Below are 11,074 nucleotides of genomic sequence, written 5' to 3'. Positions count from 1 at the left end.
CATCTGCTTTCCAACATCTTTGCCTGGCAACGAGAAAACAGAGGCTCAAAGAGGATGGCAGCTGACCAGGGGCTCATGCCGGGATAGGGAAAGTATAGAACTTCCATGTGAGTCCAGCGCCCAGATTTTCTCTCCCTTGCACCTCTCTGCCAGGGATGCAAGGCCACAGGGTTGAGAAGACCTACTCTCTGCAGGGATGGAAAGCAGTGGGCAAGGCTCTGCCCGGCTCCTCCTCTAGAGAGGCTTTGCTGCCAACCATGGGGAGGGGTTGCTAGAGTCATAGCGATTCTCTGGCTTTGACTCAGTCCTACAAAGAGGCACTCCAGTTCCTAGTGTGAAAGATTGGGGTGAACAAGATCCAGCCCCAGCTGCAGGGGCATCCCACTTGCTGGGGGTGATGTCCACTAAAGTTTTCCAATGTATAAATCTCATCCTCCTCCCTGCATCCTTGCTCCTAGGGCTTAAGAATAACTCTGCCTGGGCAGGTAGATTTCTCTATGTAATTGTAACCCCTCAGAGCTCAGAGAAGGGAAGCACCCAGGGCCTCTGGCTCGTATAGGTCAGCCTGGAATGGAGGTTAGAGCAGCATGGCTTAGAGCCTGGACCACACTGAATCTATCACAAGTCAGGTGCCCGAGCCATGTCCAGTTGGGAGGAGTGAAGCAGGGAGGCCTGTGAGTATCTCTCAGCGGGAGTAAGGGGACGTCCCCCTACAGGCAGAGGGAATATGGAGCAAAGGTGCAGAGGCAAGAAAGGGCGGGAGAGAGAAAAGACTGGAGAGGATGGTTCAGGCCCACGGATGTAGCCAGGTAATTTAGATTTTGGTCTGATGGTTAGGGAGTCATGGCAGGTATCTGAGCAACATGGGGTTGGCTGTGCTCCGGGGGATTTATGCTGGTAGTGCACTGAGGAGTGGATGGGAGGAACCCAGTCAAACTGCAGTTAGAAGGTCTGGAGGTGATTGTCCCAAACTTGAAGCAGGGTGAAAGCCATCAGAAGGAGAAGACACCAGGGGACATGCAGTCAATGTCATAGAAACCAAGATTGCTGAGGACAGCTGCAGGTGGGACTTGGCACCAATGAGATAACCCCAGGCAGGAGGGAGTGTGCAGGGCCACGTGCAGTATGGTGGTATCACAGAGCCCCACAAATAGTAAGTGCTCAGTAAAATTTTCATCCAATGAAAGAAGGGAGGCTTTCTCTCATTTCTCACACCTCTTCCTTTTGCACGCCCTGCCTGGGACCCTGGAAGGAACCTGCTGGGCCAGTAGGGGCAGTACCTGCCGATGGTTCCCTCTCTGCCAGCACACCCATGTGGCTTCTCTCTCTCCATCCACCCTCCCCCTCCCTGTCCTTATCTTTCCCTTCCGTCTCCATGGCGACTCACCACTTTGGCTTGCCTGCATCCCAGCCTCTGCCAGGGATTCTGAGCCCAGCTCAGTCCCTCCCTCTTCCAGAGCCCTGGTTCCCGCAGTCCTGTCTCCTCCCTCTGGGGTGAGTCTGGAGGCAGCCTCCTCTTCCCGACATCTATTTTCCAGCTCTGACGGAGTCAGCTCCTCTGGGGAGACCAACCCCCCACATCCTCCACCTGCCACAGCGCTCCAGCTCTTCCATCTTTACCGCTGGCTGAGGGGCTTGTGGGCCTCTATTCTCAGCTTCCGGACCCTCTCCCTACTCCCAGCCTCCCATGCCGAGGTCCGCTTTGTCAATCATTTCCTTTTGTCACTGGCTTGGCAAACAGGCGAGTCTTGAGATCTGAGGAGGAGGATGGGGGTGGGAAGGGGCTACCTGGGGATGGGGGATGGGTGTGCGGAGTGGGGATGAGGGGCCACTGAAACCAGGATTAAGACAGTAGTCTGGATTCTCTTCTAAATAACCTTCTTTTGTGTGTGTGTCCTCCCCACCCCCACCCCCCAATTTTCTCTCCAAGGAGAGAAAACGGAGCTTCATGGGAAACAGTAGCAACAGTTGGTAAGTGGCAGGGCCTGCTGGCAGGACTGGTGTAGTGGGTCTTGTCGTTGGCTGGTCCAGGAACAGGGGTGCCTGTGGCTGTCCTAGGGGAGGGAGCATGAGGCTGGATCTGCCAGGCTCTGGAGGGTGGATTCCAGGGAGGCTGATTCTAGCTCAGAGTGGGAAAGTGGAAAAGAGTCTTCTAAGAACCAGAGCCATCTACCCCACCACCGGGGGGCTCCCATCTTCTCCTTATGGTTCCACCTTGGGGTGTGTTTAAGCTGTTGCAGGAGGTTGTAGAAGGGGTCACTCCTTAGGCGGTTCAACTGAGTCAGTAACTCTTTGAGGGAGCCCTGGTAGCAGGAGGCTCTGGGGGAAGATTTTCATGAGCATTTGTGCCGGGCACTGGGCAGGGTGCTGTGCATGCACTGTCTCATCAGATCGCTCTAACAGCCCCACGAGGTAGGCGCTGCTCACCTCTCCTCTTGGACAATTAGGAAACTGGGCCTGAATGGAGGCAGGAACCTGCCCATGGTTGTACTTGGTAACATAGCAGAGCCAAGATTCCATCCATTCCAGGCTTTCTCTCTCCCAGGATCACTTTCTCCACTGCTCTGCTGCCCCCACTCTGGGATCTCCAGGTTCTGGGATGCAAGTCAGTGAGGAACAGGCCAAACATGGACTCTCTGGGAGCAGCCTGCCCCCCAAATCCCTGGCCTAAACTCCTGCACCCCACATGCTGCTCTCAAATGGCCTGTTCTGACCCCCAGGTCCCACACGCCATTCCCCAAGTTGGAGCTGGGCTTGGGTTCCCGGCCCGCCGCGCCCAGGGAGCTTCCTGCCTGCTCCATCTGTCTGGAGAGGCCGCGGGAGCCTGTCTCGCTGGACTGCGGCCATGACTTCTGCACTCGGTGCTTCAGCACTCACCGTGTCCCGGGCTGCGAGCCGCCCTGCTGCCCAGAGTGCCGGAAGATATGCAAGCAGAAGAAGGGCCTCCGGAGTCTGGGGGAGAAGATGAAACTCCTGCCTCAGAGGCCACTGCCTCCTGTGCTGCAGGTCCCGGCCCAGGCCTCGCTGTGGGGTAGAGGGAGTGGGGAGTGGAGAGACCTGAGTCCAGTCCAAAAGGGGTGTATAGCCTGGCCCTATTCTAGAATGTCAGGGTGAGAAACTAGGTTTGAGGTTGGACACGTTCCAGACTCGGGGTCTGACTCCCACAGCCTGGATGCTCAGGGGCTCCTCTTTCTCTTGGCCCAGGAGACCTGTGCTGTGAGGGCGGAACCTCTGCTGCTGGTGCGAATCAACGCCTCCGGAGGCCTCATCCTGAGGATGGGGGCCATCAACCGCTGCCTGAAGCACCCCCTGGCCAGGGACACCCCCATCTGCCTCCTTGCTGTTCTGGGGGAGCAGCACTCAGGGAAGACCTTCCTCCTTAACCACTTGCTCCAGGGGCTGCCAGGCCTGGTGAGGGCGAGCTGAGGAGAGGGGCTGGGAACGAGTTAGAGGTCCCAGCCTGGCTTTGAGAGGAGAATGGAGGCTGGATGCACCAACTGATGCTCTCCTCTGTCCTGCAGGAGTCCAATGAGGGCGGCTGGCCTAGAGGAGGGGGATCCCTGCAGGGATTCAGATGGGGTGCCAATAGCCTTACCAGGGGCATATGGATGTGGAGCCACCCCTTCCTTCTGGGAAAAGAGGGGAGGAAGGTGAGGGGGAGAAAGGGCAGAGGAAGTCAAGAGTGGGTCAGGGAGGGGGAAGGGAAGAGAGAGAGCAGAGATGGGCAAAGAGGAAGACAATTGAGAAGGAAAACTTTGAGGCAAGGACAAGAAGACAGGATAGGCAGAGGTGTTGAGGCAGTCTTGACTCCTTGGCTTGTCCCCTGCCGCTACACAGGTGGCTGTGTTTCTGGTGGACATAGGGGACGCCATGAGCTCTGAATTGAGCAGAGAAACAAGGACCAAGCTTTGTGCCCTTACCACGATGCTGAGCTCCTACCAGGTGAGGGCGCTGTGATCTGACGCCCCGACCTTACCTGCCCTGATTCAGCTCAGCTTTCTGCAAACCTGGAGCATCTCGGCTGGGTCTGGCCCTCAGAGCGCAGGAGTTGGTCACCTGGCAGGTTCTGGGGGTGCCCCTGCAAGGGAATGAAACCCCAAGTTTGCTCTAAAGGTGGGTCAGAAGTCCCTGGGGGCAGCTGAAGGCCTGCAGGGTCATTCTCCAGCCTACCTTCTGTCCCTCACAGACAGCCAGCTGCTCTATAGCCTATGGAAGCTCCTGGGCTGATCTCTCCCAGGTCCCAAGCCCCACAGTTGGCCTGCGAGTTCCTCCCTTACTGGGGTCTTCCTAGTATCTCTGCCTTTGCAGACCCTCTTCCATCTTGTTCTCCTTGGTTCCAGATCCTCAACACCTCCCAGGAGCTGAAGGATACAGACCTAGAATATCTGGAGGTGAGGAGACATCTGATGTTGGGGTGCCACCCCATCCCTGCCCTGACTGTAAGACTAGGGGACTGGACCAGCTGGAATCAGATGCCTTTCAGTTCTGGCCTAGGATTTCATGACCCAGAGCTGGGTTGGTGGGTTTGAGAGCAGAGGGCAACACACGAGACACCTGGTTGAGGGGAGGCCAGACAGACCTGGAGCTGGGAGCCAGGAGCGTGGATTGTACAGTGAACCTAGTGTGGAGGGGAGGCACAGAACTGGAATGGCCCAGCTGCGACCCTCTGTGTCCTGCTTCTAGATGTTTCTCCATATGGCTGAGGTGATGGGCAGGCATTATGGGATGGTGCCAATCCAGGTGAGATACCCATTTCTGGACTCGTCACCTAGACCCAGATATCCCTACCCCACCAGCTGCTGGTGTCAGGACCTCTTCTCTTCCAGCACATGGATCTCTTAGTTCGTGACTCATCCCATCCCAACAAGGCAGGGCAGGGGCACATGGACGATGTCATCCAGGTGAGTGTTCAGAGGGAGAAGAAAGGGGAGGGAAGACAGGGCAGAGTTGAGGGGTCCTATAGGCAAACTAGGAATGGGGCTCGACCCCTCGCCTAGAGCTCTCCCCATTCATCTCTCAGAAATCCAGCAAATACCCCAGGGTTCGAGAGCTGCTCCAAGGGAGGCGAGCCCGTTGTTACCTCCTGCCTGCTCCAAGGAGGCGGTGGGCCAGCAAAGACCACAGAAGCCCAGGCAGTGAGTGTCCCCAGCAGCAAAGTCCTCCCCAGCATGCCCTTCTCTGGGCAACTGGATCCTCCTCACACTAGCCAGTGTCTCCTAGCCTCTGACACCCTTTCTCTTCCCAAAGCCCAGTCCTGTTCAGCCCCTGGTCTCCTTAGCATGAGGAATCTTTTCCTCAGACACAGATGACAATTTCCGCCACCTCCGAGCGTACGTCACTGATGTGCTGAATGCTGCCCCCCAGCACGCCAAGAGCCGCTGCCAAGGGTACTGGAGTGAAGGGCGCCCTATGGCCAGGGGAGACAGACGCCTGTTCACAGGACAGCAGTTAGCTCAGGAAATCAAGGTGTGAAAATTCCCCAGAGACCCAGGAGAGCCCACTGGCCCCCTGTCCTCCCTGACCCCTCCACTGGTGTCTCTGCAGAACCTTTCAGGCTGGATGGGGAGAACAGGGCCTGGGTTCACCTCTCCAGATGAGGTACAGAGCTCCCTGGAAGGACCCACGGGGCAGGAGGGAGGCGGGCTGGTATGCCCTGGGATCTGAGGAGGAAGGAGGGAGGCAGCCTGGGTTTTCCCGTGGACAGATGGCTGCTCAACTGCATGACCTGAGGATGGTGGAAACTGCCAAGAAGGAGTTTGAGGAGTATGTGCGGCAGCAGGTGAGCTCCGGGCCTGCATGCAGGCCAGGTATCTTGCCAGGCAGGCCCACACGGGGGGAAGACTCCAGGTCTCCTGGTCAGGGTGCCTTCTTTCTCCTCCTGGCACAGGACATGGCCACCAAGCGCATATTCTCTGCGCTCCGGGTCCTTCCTGACACCATGCGGAACCTCCTCTTCGCTCAGAAAGACGCCATTCTGGCTCGCCACAGAGCAGCCTTGCTGTGCCACGGGAGAGAGCAGGCCTTGGAGGCCCTGGAGGCTGAGCTGCAGGCTGAGGCCAAAGCCTTCATGGACGCCTACACCATGCGCTTCTGTGGTCACCTGGCTGCTGTGGGCGGTGCCGTGGGGGCGGGGCTCATGGGCCTGGCCGGGGGTGTGGTGGGCGCAGGCATGGCCGCGGCAGCACTGGCTGCAGAGGCTGGGATGGTGGCAGCTGGAGCTGCGGTGGGGGCTACAGGAGCCGCTGTGGTCGGGGGTGGTGTGGGTGCTGGGTTGGCTGCCACCGTAGGCTGCATGGAGAAGGAGGAGTATGAGAGGGTGCAGGAAGGGGACCGAGAGCCCCTGCTCCAGGAGGAGTAACAGTCCCCAGGAGACAGTAAAGGGAAGGAAAGATGTGAGGTGGGAGGAAAGGAAGTGGGGGAGGGGGTGATGTTCCGAGGACCCCCGTGTACCTCACTGCCCAGTGTGCTAAATGCTCAGTGTCTGGGTGGCTGGCTGAGCTGAAGAATCAAGGTGACCCCAGGAACCTGAGGAGGCCTTTCAGGGCCAAGAGGAAATATTTGGGGTAGTAAATAGAGTATAGGGCCTTTTTCCGATTGCAGACGATTGCGAGCCTGCCACTAACCTAAATAAACTCGACCACAGTGTCCCCACCAAGAGTTAGGCTCCACCTTCCCCACCCTGGTTTATTTCCCCCGGATTGTAGGAAGGCTGAGCATTCTGGAAGTCCCTCCTGGAGTGGAGAGGACCTGTCCTTTCACAGATGGGATCAACCCCAGATCGAGTGTCCTTGGTGTTCAGGATCAGGAGCACTGATGAGAGGCTGGTGAAGAGAGAGAAGGGGGGGCCACTGGACAAAACCAAAGAGTCTGGGTGTGGTGGACAGTGGTCTAACCCCTGAAGTAGAGAAACTTGTCCCTGTGACTCTCCCTAAAGCTGCCCCAGAGGAAGGTGGTACCCCAGGGAGTCTGCATGTGCACCTTGAATGGAGTCCCTATAGGTGTCCCTCGTGGCTATGCCCTTTTTCATGCCTGGTCAGATACAGAGTGCCTATGTTTTTTTTGTGGAATGCCATCCCAGCAATGGGTTAAATGCCAAAGAAAAACACCTGCAATTGCATCTGGTGCTGAAGCAGACAGCCCTGGGAACAGTCCATGAAAGGCCTGCAAAACACCAACAAGGGAGCACGTTCCACTACACACCCCACCCAGCCTGTGAGAAGATTCCTCTGTTCCAAGTTAGCAGGAAGCCTGGGTGCAGCCTCTACAGAGAACCTGAGGGCCCAGAGCCCCTCCCAGGGAGACAGGAAGGTCTTACTAGGAAGACTTCTAGGCTATTAAACTGTAAAGGGTTAAAGGGTGCACTATATGACAAATAAAATGTGTGTGCTTAAATGTCACCTTCCCAGTAAATTATTAAAACAGTTCTTGAATTCAGCTCCCAAGAGGGCTCTGGAGCAGGCAGAGATGAACCAAGGTGCTCCATTACGGGGACTCATGGATGGGAAGAGGGAGACTGAAATTCAAGAGATCTGGGAGCTGAGTGTCCAAAGCCCCTGCTCAGGGGTTGCAGGAGGGCTCAGGCCAATGGTCAAGGGCATAGCCACCCTCGCAGGCTTGTCCACTGGGACTTGGGGTTCTGCTCCCCGGGCCTTGTGAACAGGCAGTCACGTGGCATCTGTCTGGGCATAGGAAAGAATGGAGGCATAGATGGGGAGTCCTTGCTAAAGCCATGGAGAGAGGAAGAGCCCAGGACTACTTCTGCGAGGCCAGCCAGCTGGGGGCTCACCTGTGGTTTCTCCTCCCTGCCCCAGGCTCACATCTCAGAATTACAGCAGCGGTCACTGTGTCCAAACCCTTCTTTTTACAGATGTAAACCCAGGGAGAGGAAGTCTCAGCTAATTCTCCCCAGCTGTCTGACAACAGATGCAGGGGAGCCCTGGACTCCTGACCCCCCATTTGGTGGGTGTTCTTCCACAGACATCAGTAGAGATTCTGTTAGACTTGGCTGTGCTGAAATCGAGACACTTCTCTTTGGTGACTTCCGACCCCCCCACCTCAATCCAGTCCAGCTCTGGGAAGTAGTGTTGGGGGAACTGAGGCCGAAGGATGTGGTCTGGGACACATGGCTCAACAGTAGAAGTTGCAGTTAGCAAGCTGGAGACAAAATGCTGATGCAGAGAAATCCCAGGATGAGGAACAGGTGGGGTGAAGACAGAGGGCTGAGGGTGACTCTCTCTAACTTCTAAGGACTGAGCCGGAGGTGGGGATAGAGTCCACATTTCTAGAGGTATTTGTTGAGAAAGGCTTCCTGGAAACATCTCCCTGGGTCCTTCCTTCATCATCTCTGGACACGTAGCTACAAAACCTCCCAGACTTTGGGGCTGGCGGCTCAGGATTTGGGGAGGGCTTTAGAGAAATCACCAAGGGAGGGTACTATCTAGCTAGAGTCCCACCTAGTGGCACTGGGAGGAACTGCAATGGCTGCTTCTCCCTGCTCTTTGGACAGAAGGGGACACTTTGGCCTAGAGGCGGTAGTGCTCTGCAGAGGCAAGACAAGTCATATTAGGTAGTATGTGTCTTGTGCCTTAAAGCTTTCGAAGCATCTTCCTAAACATCATCTTCCCTAAGCCTCGAAACCATCTCATACAGTATATAGAGTACCCATTTTTACAGAAGCTCAGAGAAATGATGTGTCTCAGTTGAAACAGCTAGTCAGAAATAAGCCAGGACTTGAACCCAAAATTTCTGATGCTGAATTCCTTGCTTGTGAGGCCTCAACTCACAAGTCTCTCCAGACTCCAAGACCAGGCCTCTGGGTTCTAAACCCAATTAGGGGGCTTCCTGGGCTTCCAACATTGATTCTATATACTTCATGAGAGCCCGAGTGACTCTGTGCCCAAGATCTTAGCTGCATGCCGAAGTCTGGCTGGTTTCTCTTTTAGGACCTGTTGAAGGTCACTCCAAGATTCTCTAAGATTCTCATGTTAGAGATCTAGTGACTTACTTTGGGTTTCTGCTTCTGAGGCCTCCCTCATATTGAAGATGGCAGTACCACAATACAAAAGGAAATCCTATCCTTCATTCCTGCTATAGACTGAATGTTTGTGTCCCCCGTCAAATTCATATATTGAAACCCTAATCCTCAATGTGATGATATTAGGAGGTGAGGTCTTAGGGAAGTGGAGCCCTCACGATTTGGATTAGTGATTTTATAAAATAGACCCAGAGAGAACCGTAGACCCTTCTATCATGTGAGGACATAGACTTCTATGAACTAGGAAGAGAGTCCTCATCAGCTATCACACCAAATCTGCCAGCACCATGACTTGGGCTTCCTAACCTCCAGAACTGTGAAAAATAAATGTTTTTAAGCTTTTAAGCCACTCGGTAATAGTATTTTGTTATAGCAGCCCCTTGACTGCATGGAGCAAGAGTCCCCTGACCTGTATGAAACCACGTCACAAGCAAGGAAAAACTATTCTTGCATTAAGTGAAAGTGATATGTAGGTTTATTTATTACTACATCATAGCCCATGCTACCCTAAATAACACAAAACTTGTTTCTTGGTGATGCTCTAACGAAAACCTAAATTATCAGTGGCTGTCTGGAAGGCCGTAAGGAAACACACTGCTGAATTCATTTTATGTCCTGGCTTAACATTTGATAAAACCATTGCCTACAAGAACCTAGAGGGCAGACCCCTGTGATGATGAGGGAAATAAAAATCTCCTGCCAACCCAGAAAATCCTTCTCACGAATGTAGAAAAGAAATAGTTCTGTTATCAAATAAGCATTAAACCAGACTGGGCCGCATCATGGGTAATCTGCTGTTTAGAAAATGAGATTACAAAGAGAGAAAAGATATCCCATCATTTTCATATAACCAAGCAGATACAACCCAGCTCATACATGTTCTCATCTGTGAGGACTTGTCCTCAGGTGAGAGAACTGGACAGCACCATTTGCTATAGGTGTTTTCAGAGTTCACCTTTAATTCACCGGGTAATTGGGGTGGCCATCTGTTCTGGTTAATTGACTATCTGAAGGAAAAAGAAAACTTCTTGTATCTCTATGACAAGCAGGTAATCAAGGTGCCTCAGCTAAACTCCTACGGTGCCAGGGCCCTATCTTCCTTGATGTTGACACTAAAAAGAGTTGACTCCCAGCCCCTTCTGAAAAAAATTCCTAAGTTTTAATTCTGATAAGAGCCTTCTTTAAGCTTTTAAAAGATTTGCATACATATCAAAAGGACGGAGGAAGTATTTACAAACACGAGTTTTCTCCAGGAAAAGGAAAGGGGAGAAAAAGATCTCTTTACCTTTTATGACAAGGAAAACGCAATCTTATTTTTATTTACCCTTACAATTTTCCACTTTTGTTACTCTCTTATAGTAACACTATAATTTCTAATGACCTCCATTGCTGTTTCTACCTTTCTGTTGGCATTTTGTAGCCATCAAAATATTCAGTGATTCTATAGTAAAATGCAAAGCAATTGTCAGACTTGCAATGGGGTGAATTAGAAAATTAAGTACAATATGTGACTTGGGGGAAAATCTTTAAACATGTACACCCATGGTAAATGTCTAAAACAAGTCGTTGATTATATAAGAAAAGGAAAAGTATCTTTTTCTTCTACTTGTTAAAAACAAAACAGGTCCAAAATGGAGTTGCTTATGCTAAGCTTCACATCACCAAACCGAGACTTAACTTAATTATAGTTAGGGCCTTTCTCAGAAATGGAATCTTAAACCAGTCAATCAATCAGGAATCACCTGGTCAGCACTAGTGAGATAATCTGCTTGATAAGACCCCTGACATCTCCTAAAGGAAAGTAACCTTGCAACAACCAATTAGCTTTCATACCTAGTTTAACTTCCTTGTCCCTGCTCTCTTCTGCCTATAAATGTCTTTTATTTTGTACAGCAACTTGGAGCTCCTTTCCATTTGCTGAATAGGACGCTGCCTGATTCATGAATCATTGCATAAATCCAGTAAGATCTTTAAAATTCGAATTTTTTTTAAAACATCCTCTTCTAAATTCTTGACTGGGCCCCTCTAACGAAAGGTAGA

The 11,074-nt window shown here is 52.8% G+C and overlaps 1 protein-coding gene across 5 annotated transcripts; it reads left to right on the top strand.

Moving 5' to 3' along the window:
* Positions 1-1,144: 1,144 nt before the first annotated feature.
* On the top strand, positions 1,145-7,397 carry RNF112 (ring finger protein 112). 5 transcript variants are annotated; one of them, XM_039847496.1, is made up of 14 exons: positions 1,145-1,695; positions 1,931-1,971; positions 2,721-3,006; positions 3,205-3,411; positions 3,522-3,650; positions 3,838-3,942; positions 4,341-4,391; positions 4,684-4,740; positions 4,827-4,901; positions 5,021-5,135; positions 5,300-5,466; positions 5,545-5,598; positions 5,705-5,779; positions 5,861-7,397. In XM_039847496.1, the coding sequence occupies exons 2-14, from the start codon at positions 1,949-1,951 to the stop codon at positions 6,356-6,358; spliced, it is 1,842 nt and encodes a 613-aa protein (XP_039703430.1). In that variant the 5' UTR covers positions 1,145-1,695; positions 1,931-1,948; the 3' UTR covers positions 6,359-7,397. The 5 variants fall into 5 exon arrangements, with proteins under 5 accessions (XP_039703430.1, XP_039703428.1, XP_039703427.1 ...); XM_039847494.1 differs by having other exon boundaries at positions 1,145-1,741; positions 3,208-3,411; XM_039847493.1 differs by having other exon boundaries at positions 1,145-1,741.
* The last annotated feature ends 3,677 nt before the right edge of the window (positions 7,398-11,074 follow it).

The sequence above is a fragment of the Pteropus medius genome, unplaced genomic scaffold, assembly GCF_902729225.1.
Source record: "Pteropus medius unplaced genomic scaffold, Ma_sr-lr_union100, whole genome shotgun sequence".
NCBI classification, from domain to species: domain Eukaryota; kingdom Metazoa; phylum Chordata; class Mammalia; order Chiroptera; family Pteropodidae; genus Pteropus; species Pteropus medius.
Note: the sequence above shows the minus strand (reverse complement) of the source record. Positions and strands in the feature narration are given on the sequence as shown.